The 16,286-nt window shown below is 35.9% G+C and overlaps 1 protein-coding gene across 2 annotated transcripts in view; it reads right to left on the reverse strand.

Moving 5' to 3' along the window:
* ubn2a (ubinuclein 2a) overlaps positions 1–16,286 on the reverse strand; it is a 30,763-nt gene that overhangs the window by 13,091 nt on the left and 1,386 nt on the right. For both annotated transcript variants that reach the window (XM_032562895.1, XM_032562894.1), the window contains exons 2-9: positions 15,557–15,670; positions 14,266–14,367; positions 12,637–12,747; positions 10,398–10,501; positions 3,848–4,397; positions 1,920–1,990; positions 1,503–1,632; positions 500–606 (exon numbers count right to left, since the gene is read on the reverse strand). In XM_032562895.1, the coding sequence (XP_032418786.1) occupies positions 500–606; positions 1,503–1,632; positions 1,920–1,990; positions 3,848–4,397; positions 10,398–10,501; positions 12,637–12,747; positions 14,266–14,367; positions 15,557–15,670 (1,289 nt within the window). The remainder of the gene's footprint in view (positions 1–499; positions 607–1,502; positions 1,633–1,919; positions 1,991–3,847; positions 4,398–10,397; positions 10,502–12,636; positions 12,748–14,265; positions 14,368–15,556; positions 15,671–16,286) is intronic.

Here is a 16,286-nt window from a genome sequence, read left to right on the forward strand (position 1 = left end):
TATGAGAAAATGTGAAATATTAGCAGATATTAAATAAATCAAACAGCAGCAGGTGTTTCCCTGATTTCTTTCAGATTTAAATCTGTTAATAGGCCTCAATTTAGTGGCTTTTAATTGTGTTTTATTTCTGTTTTGAAGCATAAATGATCTAAATTTACTTAATTTAAATTTACTTGTGGATCATTTAAAATATGTCAAAGTCAAAAGCTGATAGAAAATGAGCTGTAGAGGAGTTTTAGCAAAGTTAAACAAGAAAATGTAACAAATCAGAAATGTTCAGTAACTTCCCTCCATCAAGCACAAACCCAAATATTTCAGTTCACCTAAATAAAATGCAGTGGAAGTAGAGTAACTCAAAATTGCCCCAGAAAACGAAGTTCCTAAAAAAGGTTTAGTGGCAACAAACCAATGAATGGGATTTACTTCAGCTCAAAATGAATAAAATAAAACTCATGAAGTCGGGGCTGCACATCATCCGAAACCAGAGAGATTTACTTACTTTGCAACTTTGGCCATGCACTCCATGTTATATTTTGCAATCTGTTCAGGCATCGCGCTACAAACAGCCAATTTCAGCTTCAGCAGAGGCGCGCGCAGCCGGTCGTCCTGACGTACAGAGAACGAGAGAAAACAGCAAAAGGTGACAAAGGAGAAGCAGAAGGTGCATGGAGGAAGAAGGAGGGAAGAGAACGTTACTAATGATGCGTTAGGTACGCCGTCATGTAGCCTGGTTGCAGAGCCACTTCCTGCTCCTTACACACAAACAAGCAGGGAACATAGAGGAGGAGCAGGAAGCTGCACAAAACGGCAACAAGGACGAGGAGAACCGAGAAGTTTGGAATCGGCAGGTACCAAAATAAAGCTCTGGAAAACACTGAAGAGCCCACTGCACTGAATCTGTTATTGAAATTAATCGTCAGCTAATTTAAAAATGTACTAATTGTTAACTAGTGTGTACAAAATCAAAAAAGGCTAATTGCTGAAAGAACAACAAGTAATTGAGTCCAAACTGCACAAAAAAATATATACAGCTCTGGAAAAAACTAAGAGACCCCTTAAAATGATCAGTTTCTCTGATTTTACTCTTTATAGGTTTATGTTTGAGTAAAATTAACATTGTTCTTTTTTTCTATTAACTACTGACAGCATGTCTCTGAAATTCCAAGCAAAAAAGTGATATTCATTTACAGAAAATGAGAAATGGTCCAAATAAAAAAGATTCAGCGCTTTCAGACCTCAAATAATGCAAAGAAAACATATTCATATTCATTTAGAAACAACAATATTAATGTTTTAACTCAGGAAGAGTTCAGAAATCAATAATTGGTGGGAAAACCATTGAATTTCATTCAATATGCTCTTATAGCAGCTGCAGTCTTTTTTAATCCAGTTTTGAGACAATACCAAGCTTTCACAAAGGCTGCGGTGTGAACAACCGACTGCTAATCACATTCTGGATCCGAAAATGTCCGGGGACTTTGCACAATCTTCCTTCTGCTCACCTGGATGTTGAGGCTGAGCTTCTTCAGGCGCTTGAGGAGCGCCTCTTTGTTGCACGGCACAAACGCCTCCATGTGCGAATAGATGTCTGAGCGAATCCCAGGAGGCTGCTCCTGGACCTGCAGCTCAATACTGACAGAAAGTCAAGGTGGTTAGAAAGAGAACAAAAACTAAAAAACAGAGAGATGAAGAGGTGGATGAGGGAAGAACGATTGGAGGTGGTAGAGGAGGATGAACGGAGAGACGTAATAAGTCATTACCACAGACAATAAGAGACAGAGAGAAAACAAAACACTTGAAGACAGCAGGAGAGGCGGCGGGGGAAATCTGCTGGAAATGACTGAGAGGGACTGATAAAAGGGGAAGGAGAGGAAAGCTGCAATTGGACTCGACGGTGATTTAAAAGCTGTCCTACTCACTCCAGGAGGATGTTATTCATGTCCAGGGTGAAAAATTTCTTCCTGCCCTCCTGATCAAACTGCCGCGAGGCCTGTGGTGGAAAAGCCCGAGTCAGCACACAGCACTACTGTTTACATTTTAAGCACACAGTCGTATCAGGAAACACGCTTCACGTGACACGTTTCAAATAATGAACCTCTGAATAGTCAGCGGTAAAGTGGACAGGCCTTGAGTTTGACACGTGATTAAAACGATCAGATGACTACTATCCCATGAAAATAACTCACTTTTAAGACAATAATTCCTTAACATTGATTAATTAATCTGCCATTAATTAAAGGCAGATTATTTTACTTGTAACATGGAAAAAAATTCGTTATAATCTGCTAAGAAATTATCGATATAAAATAATCTCCTATATCTAGGTGAAAAGTTATGTAAGTTAGTTATGTCTTATTTCAACTGTACCAAAATATTTATCTTGGTACAATATATATTATTGTACAAATAAATATTTATTTTGGTACAAATATGCATTTATTTTTATTCAGTACTTTAAGTTTCAGATTTCCTCTTGAAATTTTATTTCATTTCTGTATTGTAGTTTCTTAACTTTATCTCAAAAAAGATTTTGTTTTGATTTGCTTTAAAAAATAATTTTTTTTAACTTTATTTAGGAACTTTTTAGGAAAAAACAACACAAGCTTTTTCCGTCTTGTTATTGTTTGTCATTTTAACGTGTTATGTAGACACATATAAACTTTGTCCAAATTCAAACGAAAAAAAAAGGATAGAAATTTGATGATAAATCAAACTTTGATCAAAAAAGTATCAGTATCAGCAATACTGGCCCTGTATTTACTTGGTAGTGGATCAATACCAAAATATGCTGTGCTTCATGGCTCTACTGCTGTTACCCCATGTTGATGTTTAGCAGCTTTGTTGATTTATTTAGTGACTTTTCAGAGAGAAAAAATATTAGGTATTAGGGCTGGACAATAAATCAATAACAAATATTGTGAGAGACGTGATCAATATCAATAGATAATACTTCTGATAGAGTATCAGGAAAATAGAGGGAAGACTTTAGCCGCTCAACCTCTCAAAGTCAGCTAACTAAAGTTAGTGGAATCAACTAAAGCCACTCATTCTTTGGTTACCTAGCAACTCACTCGTTCTTTGGTTGCCTAGCAACAATCTGTTGAGTAACTGACACAGCAGCAGTTTGAGGTTTCGCTTCATAACTGCTTATAAATGAAAAGTGTGGTATGGAGTGAAAACTGTGGATGAAACAGGAAAAGTCACACCACAAGTTTGGGAGTATTTCAGATGCATAAACCGAGAAACTAATCAATAATTATCTATATTGGTTCTTATATCAAGTTTTGTTTTTTCAGCCGCATTGTCTGTATCGGCAGGTGAGATTGTGAGAGGAAAAGAAGCAACACTGTTGTGGAATATCTGCAATCATATGGTCCAGTTTCTAAATATAAACGTGGTCGGACAAAGAAAAAGAATTGCAGTAATGCTATTTATATGAGGAACACTTTTCCTCTGTAAGCACAAAAGAATTTATAACCAAAACAATGCCGACTGAAAAACTCTGAATTTTTTAATTCGTCCTCCTTGCACCATTTCTTTTTCACCTCTGTCCCTTTTCTCTGTGAATCCTTCACCTACATCTAAAAAAAGATGTGAGGATCTAGGAGAGAGCATAACTCCTCCGTGAGGCGCAGAGAGTCCTCGCTTAGTTACATAAAACCCCGAAGGGCTTCAGCTTTAAGCCCTATTTTCCTGATACTTCACAGGAGATTATTCCCACTGGAATAAACAGCAACAATAAACATTCTGAGAATCTCTGCGAGCCGAGTGGCATTTCGGTTCAACTCCACAGAGGAGGCTTCATGGGTAATTGCGGCCGCCCACCAGAAGACCGAAGCTGACTCACCGCCCGCAGGTCCTCGATGCGTTTAATTAGAGGAGCAGGAAGTCCGTCAGGCAGCGGAGAAAACAACCCGCCCGAAGACGCCAGGCTTCGTCCTTGGCCGCTTCCTCCCACTGCTTTTAGGGAGGGAACTCCAATACCCATAATGCCGTTCTCCCTGGCTGTCACCACGGCGTGCTGCTGGTCAGTGTCCAACAAGCTAAAGTCTAGATCTCCCAGGAGATCCTGCAGCTCCTTCTCGTTGGCGGAGCCCAGCAGTGACATCACAGCGGGGTCAGAGGTGAGGTCAGTGAGCGGTAGGTTGCCGGTGGACGCACCGCCCTGAAGGTGGGTGGAGTTGGAGGCTAACGGGAGTTGGGTGGCGTTGCCGGGGTTTGGGGGTTTGCTGGCAGTACCGGCTGCCAAACGGAGATGATCTATGCTGGGATTTCGCTTCTTTATCTCTTCTTTTTCCCGGGTGAAACGGCGAAGCATGGCCGCCAGGTACAGCGAGTCCTTCATCAGTTTCTTTCTCTTCTTCTTCTCTGGTCGGTGGAGGTTGAGAGTCGTCACTCTGTGAAATTTTAAAAAATGTAAAAAGTTGTTTTTAGCAGTATGATAAATAAATTATTTGAGAAAAATACCAACAGATTTTTTCATATTTCATTTTTTTTTTTTTAACATATTTGTTGACACTGTGACCATGTTGTGATAATATAATTATGAGACAAACAGTCTGTGAAACAAATCAAGTTCTTCTGCCTTATCCCAATGCTAACGAGAAACCAATTAGAGCCAGGAGGCGGGTCTTAGCGCCGTCAATCACCCTCTATGTGTAGCTGCTAATTTTTTTCCTTTACTCTATGCTATGTTGCAGCTAGCAGAGACTGCTAGGCTATGCTCAATGCTAGGCTATGCTCAAGGTAATTAGCATAGCCACCAATGATGGCGGATAAATGGTAAGTTGTTTCTCCGCCTTCTGTATATTGAGCAGCGAGTACATGAGTTTGATTGACATGGTAATAGTTTTAACAAATATGTATTTTAAAAAAACATTTTTTATAAACGTTACTGAAGCTTTAAGTGTGCTTTACAATCAGTTTTTCGATAAATAAAATAACACTTGAATGCTTGTGTTTGTAGACCTGTCAATACATTTTTCTGGGCGATAAATTGTCTGAATAATTATTGCGATAAACGATAATATTGTTGTTTTGAGACCATTTTCAAGTATTATATTGATGATTGCATAATAATGCAAGTTCATCCTCTCAAAGACCAGTAAACTTTAAATTTGTAAAGAACACTTAAGACTAGAACTGGAAGATATTTTAAAAATCTCAAATAAAAAAGAAATAAAAACCACACACAACGGAAACCATATTTAATTTTGGCTTTATTTAATTTCAGTAAAATGATCAGTAAAATATTTTTGAATTTGAATAAATAAAGTGGATTACAGCATCTCTGTAAGAAGAATTGCCATTCAAAAAGTACTAATCATCAGAATAGAAATCGAGCTCATTTTAATTTATTGTTCAGTTAACTGATTTCTCATTGTGACAGGCTTACGTATTTCCACTAAAGAATACGCTGCTGTTAGTTGCAGCTATCTTTGTATTATTAATCAAAACAATAGTTTGGTTGTTTAGGAACTGCTGGCTGTGTTCAACAAAATGCTAAACATAAAAAACAGTAAAAAAAAAAAACAACACTAAAAAGACCATAAAATTAAAGAAGGTAGTTAGTGAAACAGGATAAAAACCATATAACATTAATGGAAATAAAATAAAAAGTATACACTCAAATTAAATTAAATGAAAAGCTAAAGAAACAGTAAGAGTTCAATGCTGCCTAATATGCTGAGGTAACTGATTCTATAATTAAAGTGGCAGAGAGACAGAGACTGTTTTTAGAGAACAAGTGTGATTGTGCTTCGATTGCAAACTGCATATTGCCACCGCAGCTATGAGGAGAGATGCATTTTATTAAACTGGAGTCAACAGGAGGGGAGCTGAAACTTTAACAATCCACAGTACGACAGTATAAAGGTCAAACTGAGGCCTTATACACACACAGCTGGGTCTTTATAAAAAACACTTCCACATTGCTTACAATAAAAATAACAGACTGGTTTCAGAAAAGTTTTCTTTGACATGAACTCGCTCATAGACGCACCTCAGCGTTGCGTTAAGCATGCCAAACCCATAGGGGGCAGTGTAGCACAAAGCTAGAAGCTATGTCAGCCAATCAGATTGCTTCAAAACAACCAGAACTTCCTGTTAGGAATTAAACATGATGCCAGGAAGTTTATTTGTGTGGACAGATATGTAGGTTAAACTACTTTTCCCTAGTGTATTAAAATATAAAGTTATTAACACACAAGACAATGCCAGTTGGAAAAACACAAAATCTTACCAAGTATTTTTGGTCTAGTTTCTAGTGCAAATATTTTGGTAACTTTGAAATGAGACAAACTAATTTAAAAGTAACTTTTCATCAAGATACAGAGGCTTTTGTTAAGTAAATAATTCATTAAAATTGATGATAAAGTACTTGTTTTATTGGCAGATAAATTAACTTACATATGGGAAAAATGTTAAATAATCTGTCAGTACTTTTTCATTAATATTAATGAATTATTTACTGAAATCAAGCCTCTATATCTTGCTAAAAAGTTACTTTTAAGGCAGTTTTGTCTTATTTCAAGTGTACTAAGATATTTACACTAGAAACCAGACTAAAAATACTTGGTAAGATTTTGTGTTTTTGCAGTCTATATTAGCGCATTATTTATTCCAGGCTGTAATGAAAAAGACCCTGAATCTTAATTTCCCCATCTATAGAGGCAAAGTTTCTCAAATCTTCACTTTGGTCTGAGTTTTTATAAATAATCGTTTTTAGTTATAATAAACTGAGTTTTAGTATGGATGTAAAACCAAAATGCACAGAAATTTTCCCAGATATCTGGCTACATGTAGACAAAGTGTAGAGATTTTTTTTTTAATAAAGAGTCATAATATTAGCAGAATACAGACAATATTGTCAGGATAAATTCATACAAATACAAGAGCTTTATAATAAAAATCATATCAATTTTAAACAAACATTTAACTCAAGAGGTAAAAATGCCTCCAGAGAAACTAAACTGTTTCCTAGAAAATGTTCCTTTAATGGAAACGCCCGATCTCTCCACCGTGCTTCATGACCTTTTAGCATCTCAGCTACTAAAAATATGCTAGCTGTGATGCTATCGGGTGTGAGCATTAAAGGCAGTGAGAGTCCTTCCAACTCACTAAATATACGTGCAGCATGAATGCTTGGCACTTGAAACATAATATCTCTCCAAATACTAAGTCCAACCCATCTTCTTTTGCTTTTGAGATTTTAATAAGACAATTACAAACATTCAGCAGTTCTTCAGTCTACTAGCAAAGACTTGACAGAAACAGATGTGTTATGGTAGCATACAGGCCAGAAGCTGCATGTTTTGGGAAGTTAAAGGCAGTAAACAATGACATGATGAAGCAATGCTAAATCAGATATAGATGAGGTCACACAGATGCTGCAGAAGACGGTGCTGAAAAGTGTTGAGTCTTTAAGTTTTAATTAATTTGAGTTAGTATTTTTAAAAAACGTACATATGGCTGCAACTAACTATTACTTTAGTTATCGATTAATCAATTATTCTGACGATTAATCGGATAAAACAATTTTTTTTCTTTTAACTACTTAATGTTATACAATATTAGGAATGTGTAAAAATGCAAAATAAATGATTCTTTTTTTAAGGAAGAAAACAAACATTTTACTTTCTAAAATACTGTATTATTGCATTTAATGTAGGCTTGATCATTTGTAGCATAAAAATACTTCTAAGATCAACATATGAAAAGATTATCTGTCTCTGATTGACTTAATACAGTCAAACAGAAACAGTGTAGGGCTGATCTTTTTTTATTATTTTTGGTAGTAATACTACAAGTATTTTTGGGATTAATACTTAGATCGTTTTAAGTATTAATACTCTGGGTAGAACTAAATTACAGACAAAGATTTTTTTTTCTTAAGTTAAATATAAAATGTTTGCACAGTTTTGACTGTTATTTCAGAAATGTGTCTTTTTTTGAGACTGTATTCTGCAGTTAACATTTAATCGATTACTAAATTTGTTGACTGTCATGATTAATCGTTTCAGCCCTACTTTTATGCAACATTTTGTTCCAAATTTATGCCTAACCGTGGAGCAGTTGTCTCATTAATTTATGCTGATGTGTTAATTTTTATGTACAAAAGGCAGAAAGCTGTCAAACCGGATCTTAACTCCATTTAAAAAGTTAAGTCTCCTGCTGAAAACACCCACAAGTGAGCAACACCAAGCCCCATTTCAATCCCTGAGCAAACCATGATATCTGAGTGGCTATTGTGAAGTCTGACAACCGAGTTGCTGCAGTTTTCCTTGTGAAATTTTAACAAATACACCAGCTGACCTCAGACGTCCTGATAAGAAAGGAGCGTGTGCACCGAGAACTCAACACGCGCTGACAAAAGCAACCGAGAGGAAAGCAGAGAGCTACTGGGAATGTGGGGGATTAGCGTGCAGCTCGCTTTCAAAGATCCATCTCTCTGACACACACATATATAATATCATCTGTTTCATAATGGCACAACCACAATGGCTGCTGCTATTTTTAGAAGATGTTTTCAGAGTGTTGACGTCTCAGAGTATTCAGCATATTTAAGTGTGGATAATAGAGAATTTTCCTGAAGGTGGCTGGCTTGTCACAGCAGCTCAGAGTGAGCCTCAGTCAGCATTCATGAGCGGCAGAGGACCAAGTCAGAGAGCATCGGGTCAAAAGAACCAACCAAAGGAACCATGTGTATCTGCACTGGCCCACATAACATTCAGAGTTTCCAAAAAAAGGTCCATTTAAGGGAAAAAATTAATGCTGACGTGAAGCATAGCTGTCTGAGATAAAAACAAAAAAAAACAGTTTTCTAGTTATTTCAACGAGCTGTTTTAGCTAAACAAACATTCTCATTAGGCAAAGGTTTTATAATGTTTCTACTACAGCTGAAGCAATTAATTGGATTAATTGTGATTTATCAATATTGAAATAATTGTCAACTAAATTAGTAATTAATTAGTTATTAACTGGAGTGTACAGACTCAAAAAAGGCCATTTGTTGCAAGAATAACACACTTAGAGCAGTAATTAAGCTAAAACTGTACATATACAGATCTGGAAAAACATTAAAAGACCACTTAAAACTATCAGTATCTCTGATTTTACTTATTATAGGTTTATGTTTGAGTAAAGTGAACATTGTTCTTTTATTCTATAAACTACTGACAACATGTCTCTGAAATGTCTAGCAAAAATTTTGTATTTATTAGCAGAAAATTAGAAATGGTCAAAATACCAAAAAAGATGCAATGCTTTCAGACCTCAAATAATGCAACAAAAAAAGAAGCTTATATTCATTTAGAAACAAAAATACTAATGTTTTAACTCAGTAAGAGTTCAGAAATCAGTATTTGGTTTAATGACCAGGAGGTTTTCAATGGGGTTCAGTGGAGCAGACTCTTAATTTTTTACAGAGCTGTATACATTTTGCATTTAAGATTTTAAAAAATCTTTGTAACTGTGTTCAACCAAGAACTCATATAGTTTTAGCTTCACCTGGTTCAAATTCTGTAAAATAAAAAACAATGTCCTTGTTTTTTGGATTAACCGGTAAATCCAAAAAACTAACAGATTATCTCCGAACTGTATTGATGTTAAGTTAAATAGAAAAGGCTGCCATGTTCACATGCTGAAAATCTACAAAAACTGATGTTTTCTTAGCTGCAGATCCATCTTTTGCTATAAATGATCAAGAAATTGTTGCCAAAGATAAACCAGACAATTCTCTTCCTGATATCTTGACTTGTTTATTTCAAATTTCCAACCGTGAGAAACCAGAAAATGCTGTGTTCCAGATGTGACCTTAAAATGCATCCACAGGTGCGCCTCCAATTGACTCAAATGCGTCAATTAACCTATCAGAAGTTTCTAAAGTGATGACATCATCATCATCTGGGCTTTCCCTCACTGTTTAAAGAGACAGCAGTCATTCTGTATATAAACTTCTGGTTCTGAAGAAAGCTACAAAAAATATAGGAAAAAGACATTCTCGTCAAGTTTTCTAGCAATAAAAATAATAATTTTGATAATTCTGACTGACCTAAAACAAGAAAAGTTTGGTTTGATTAAACTTTAGGCGGTGAGAAAAAAAAAAGTGTGCATCTTTTTATTCTGGACTAATTTTCCAGGCCCTTTTCCACTGTGGCTACATTTGTAGACACAAATCAGCAACAAAAAGAAATAAACTAACTTATGAGATGGTTCACAGACTCCCCAGGCTTCCTTCATTGATTTTTTGATAAACATTATCCCATCACTTATAAGCATTTGTCATTTATAAGACATAAATATAAATTAAAAATGTATATCAAATTTTTTTAAACACCAAGAGCATTTGGTCCCTATGATGTCCTGTTTGAACAACACATTAGATAAATAGTTCTTACCCTTGTTTCGTTACTTTATTCATCGTCAGGTTCTTCTCTTCCACACAGTTCACTTCATTCTTCTTCCTCTTCTTCATCGCCTGCTCCTTGTCATTGTTCAGCTTCTGGAGCAGATAAATGACATGTTTATGTATAGTGAAGAGAAGAAAGTGGAGGATTAAATCTCCACTGTCCTTTTCTTTGACTCGACACAGATGGAAGTGATTCATAACAATATTGAATAAAATGAGTGCAAATCAAATTGCAAACACACTCCAGTCCCCCGTCTTAAAATCTGGGACCACTAACCCAATCTGCCACACAACAGGCCCACAATGACCAGACTCTACAGATGGGCGATTAATTGATTTTATATATTAATTTTATCCATTAATCTGGATTTTTTTTTTTCACCAATGCTCTCCATGGGTTTCCATAGCTTAGATTGATTACCTTACTGCTATTTATTTGAACTTTCAACTCAAGCCAACTCTACAACAAAGTTTTTTTTTAAGATGTACGATGACAATAAAGTAGAAAAAATACAAGAATAAGGTCATAATATTACCATAATAAAAGTTATAATGTTAAGAGAATAAAGATGTAATCAAATGATAACTCCTAAAATTTAAATAAGGAACGCTGAGCATTTTGTGAATTTTCTTTGTTATAAGTTTTACATTTATTGTAAAATCAGGCATTTATTGTATCGTTTATCAGCTATTGTGATACATTTCTTATCCTGATGATAATTTTGATTTGTTATTGTCCTGATAAACTCCAATCAGTGATATTCTTTTGGTCAAGACAGTTAATTTGATTATTTTTCCACTGTTCATGCAATAAGAGCATCAATAAATGTCAATATATTGAAAATATGATTAAATGCAGTTACTGTGAGCAGTCTAGTGATACAAATCACACAGTTTTTATGTGACTGGTGTCCTAAAGAAGAATATTACAAATGGGAATGTTTTTCTAGAGCAGTTATTTGTGTTTGTGGAGCTTTGTTCGCTGTGACACACAGTCATAAACAGTTACCAAAAAAGAAGGAATAAATAGTGCATATCATCATTTTTATTACAATAGAACAGCAAAATATTGTGATAAAAAAAGAATGAAGCACACAGACAGAGCTGCTTACATCAGACTGTAATATCTACTGAAGCTTTTTTCTAATTAAAACGACTTTTTTTCCTCTTAATTTTAAGATGTTCTTCTTGTAAAATTGCATCATTTTGAGACTATTTTTGTAACTAAACTAAAATTCTCGTTAAATGACCTTAATATTCATTTGCAATTTTTTTTTCAGAAAAGAAGGCAATAAAAAAAAAAGAAAGGGAAATCTAATAAAATCAGATCTTGTATGAAAAAATATGAAATTTTATTTTCGCGCCATGTTGCCCAGACCTAACAGAGTCTTTAGCACATGTATCAAACTCAAGGCTCAGGGGCCAAATCTGGCCCACCGTAGCTTTTTAGGTGGCCTTTTAGACTCCAAATGACATCAATAAGTTCCTCCATTTTTTTCACAAATCTGCAAAAATTCACACAAAATCAACAGATTGCCACATTTTTTCTGATTATACTGACATTTTTCTCAAAATTGGTCAAAAACTTTGGGTTTAAGTGACTGCTGCCTCAGCTCAACTGGATGGCAAGTTATATTCTGTGACCGATACAGCGATTAATAAAACGTTACATATATTAGCGCAAATATTGTACAGAGCCCTTACAAATATTTCTAAATTAACACCACAAAATCTGTGATTTTGATTGCAGAAAAACCACAACAACAATCGCAAAATCCTGGATGGACTGGTCAGTTTGAAAAGATGTTCAATATTTTACTTTAAGAAACCCTTATTGAATCCTGAAGCAGCTATTTATTTATATTTCAGCAATTTCATGGGTTTTATCTATACATTCTGACACAAAGGGCCCTTTGAGAACATTCAGATTTTTGATGCGGCCCAAAATGAAACAGAGTTTGACCCCCCTGATCTACAGCATGTGAGGCTGAACTTCATTCACGTCTGGCTTCCTGCCACTGGGCGGCGTTTTAACTACCTCTGCCACAGTGACGCCATCCCACTGCGTCCAATTGTATGGTGAAACCCTACAATTAAAACACCATGTACTTCCTTTCACCATTATTTTATTTTCCTTTCACATGCATATCAAACAAACAAACCGGGTTTCCAGAACAACTGCTCTGAATTCTTCACGTACAGCTAAGCTTGTGTTTGACTTGTCTCACCTTGTCCTCCTCTCCCTCTGAGTCAGAGGCCGCTCTGAACTGCAACGTGCCCGTGTTGATGTAAAACCCCCCGAGCTTTGTGGTCAGGGAGGCAGGCACCAGCTCATCATACTGGGAAGAATAACAATGGAAGACAGTTTGTGGCGTTAAGTTCACAGGACTGCAGAAAACAAAACCCCCACTACACAACAAACACTGAAACGCTGTTTGCAGATTTAAAAACATCGGAGTAACTGATAATGTGTTTTGTTAACATCTCACAAAAGCATCCTCTGCTCCTCCGCTGGTCAGCAAAAATGAATGGAGCAGCAGAGAAAATAAAGATCTGACATGGATTATAACATCTCCAGGCTACATGCAAAAACATTTCCCCCATCATGAATCAGAACAAAGAAAATCTGAGACGAAAAGGTGTTGACAATTTGCGAACGCAGATAAAATACCTAAACAAACCTCATTTAATGGCACAGACTTGATGGATGTGGAATAATTTCAGCTATTACAGCTGAATACTGAGCATAAAACACTGTCAGGGGAAAGAAACATTGTAAATCCATGAAGCATATAGATCTCCAGCGACTGTTTTTAACTTCAGTCTCAGGTTGGTTGTAATAGGGACATCAGGCTATCTTTAGCCTAGCGCTCACTGTCTGTGAACGCAATGTTGTTAAACATCAGGGCAGCATATTTAATAAGAAGCAGGAGGATGCATACCTCAACACAAGAAAGCAGCTGAGCATCCAAAACACAGATTAAGAAGAATTTATAGGGTGTACAATGGCAAAGAGTTGGTTATTATTGTGATGCTGTATGTCCGTTTGTTTTTTAAAAATGTCATTATTACTATTATCATTAGCCGTAGATTTTTTGCCTTGTTATGAGTGAGTCAGTGCTAAGCTAATTATTTTGTTCTTGATTAAGTAAGCACATGTTTTCTCTGTCCTACTGATTGCTTGTCTTCTTGTTTTTAAAAACCTGTTTGAAATAAATAAATCAAATCAAGGAAACTGCAAATGCAGCAGGGGTGTACCGATAACTCGGACAGATTTTCTTAATTTTGCAATATTGGAAGAAAATTACATGTGAAATCAATCTAATTCCGAAAAGCTCTAAAAATCAGCCGTTGTCTCCTTTTGCTCTACAGTGAGAGAAGCTGACTGACAGACTCGCCCACCAGGTCACTTTTTCACTTGTGCGGTTAACTATAGTCACCACACTGTTGCCAGTTTAGCAACTTTGTCACTATATTTAGCGAGTTTTCAGTTTTCTTTAGCGACTTTTTTTCAAACTAGCAACTAGCAACAAATCTAGCAACTTTTTTTCTTTGGTGCGTTCACGTGTTGTCGCTGCTCCATTAACAATCGGATTGCAGTTACAGCAAGACCCTCCCATCTTCAAAGCACTTATATTAGAATAACAGCAGCCATAAATTAAGGAAATCGGGGCCAATCAATTGATCAATCGGTGCACTCCCACAATCAAACTGAATACTGCTTTTCATAAATATAAACAACTCGTGAATTTATAAATGCGGCTTGATAATTAGAGTGCACTTGGTTTCTCCCTGCTGGCGTGGAGGCCGTAAGCAGCTGTTTAATTTGCCAATGCCATGAAGTTGATGGTACTTACAGCTTCAGAGTTGTCTATAAATGGGTCCGTCTCATCATAACCAAACCCAATATCAATCAGATCTTGCATCCGGTCTTTTCTCTTCTTCATACCCGTGTTACCCTGGAAATGTAATATGAAAAAGAAAGATTCGCCAGACAGTATGATGTTTTGTATTTAAAATTCATGGATTTCAGATTGATGTAAATATGGGATTTTTCTTTTTCTTCAGGAAACACAAATAATTTGTTTATGGCACCTATTTGACCTTTGTGTTGTCATCGTTTATATTTTCATTTAAGGTTGTTGTTGGATTATTGTTGGAAAAGCAGAATTTTTTATAATGTAAATAAAGATCCTGTCTAAAGTGTGTAACCCATGTTATATAGATATATATGCAGCTCTGGAAAAAATTAAGAGCCCACTGCACTGAAGCCCATTGAAAACCTCCTGGTTATTCCATCAAATATTGATTTCTGAACTCTTCCTGAGTTAAAACATTAATATTGTTGTTTCTAAATAAATATGAACTTGTTTTCTTTGCATTATTTGAGTTCTGAAAGTTCTGCATCTTTTTGTTATCTTGACCATTTCTCATTTTCTGCAAATAAATACTAGATGTTTGCTTGGAATTTCAGACACATGTCAGTAGATCATAGAATAAAAGAACAATGTTCATTTTACTCAAACATATACCGAAAAAAATAAGACCAGAGAAACTGATAATTTTAAGTGGTCTCTTAATTTTTTAAGAGAGCTGTATGCTCTTTTAAAAAAGAAAGCTGTATGCATGAAAATACTAGCATTCAATAATTAGCCAATTAAAGTTCATGTTTTGCATGCCAGCATCTGTTACTGTTGAGTCTGTTGCCAAGCAACGACTAAAGTGCTAAAAGAATATTCAAAACATTTTCTATGTTTTGTTTCTTTAGAGTCAAACATTAAAGTATTTCTAACTTTTGAAAACACAGACATGTTCATCTATGCTGGTTAAAACCCAACTTTTCTTCTGTTTCTCTTTGTGTTTTAAAAGTCCAGCCACAACAATCTTATAGAAAGTAAAGAAATTTCAAGATTATCTCCCTTTATATATCAAGTGTATATTATCCCAGAGTGTTCAGGGTTTCATCAACTCTAAAAAGTGCATGAAAGTACATGCAGTTTTCAGGCTCTGATGTACTCAATGATAAAGAAAAAGAATCAGATTTTTCTAAGTTTGATCACGTAAAAGTCAGTCTAAAAAAATCTGGCTGATTTCAATCTGTGGTGGATTAATTGGTGAGTCTGTTAATAATGATAAATAATTACTTACATATTTATTTTCAAACTTTTTTGCCAGGGCTTCGACCTCAAGCCGCTCACGCTCCTCCTCATCATCATTGAGGCGGTTGAGGGAGGAGGTCAGACTTGGAAGATTGCTTTTATTCTGAAATAAACATTGAAAAACGGAAATAGGATGAAGAAACTCAATACCTAAAACAACTAAACTGCAGTCAAATAACGCTTTGGTGTCCAAATAAGCAGCTTCTATTTTGATGTGCACTCATTTGTGAGTAGCAGTCTTTTTATTTATTTATTTATTTTTTTAAACTCTCATATTAAATAAACTTTATCATCCAGAGCTGCATACAGTTAAAACGTATTTGCGTTCCCAGCTCATCAACAATGCTCCTCCATCTCTGTCTCATCGCTGCCAGAGGGCCAAACTGCATGTGGCATTTCCAAGTGCCATAATGGCTGAGTGACTGGGCTGTTGCTGGGCAAGTCTGAGTGAAAAGGACACAGGTAGCAACATGACATACACTATATGCGTTAAACAACCAGGAGGAGATAGCGCTGTTATATACACTACAATCTGCAGAGCGCTACTAAAGTTGAAAAGCTGCACAGAGTGGACAGCTGCTGCCTTTGTGTTGAGCTTGTACTAATGGTCACTTTCAGCCACGCTATTCCACGGAAGGACAAGGTGCACTTCCCCCCATTTAACTTACTATGACACGTCCATATAAACACTTCCAAGAGGTGTAAAATAACTCCGACAG

This window comes from Xiphophorus hellerii, chromosome 5, assembly GCF_003331165.1.
Source record: "Xiphophorus hellerii strain 12219 chromosome 5, Xiphophorus_hellerii-4.1, whole genome shotgun sequence".
NCBI classification, from domain to species: Eukaryota; Metazoa; Chordata; class Actinopteri; order Cyprinodontiformes; family Poeciliidae; genus Xiphophorus; species Xiphophorus hellerii.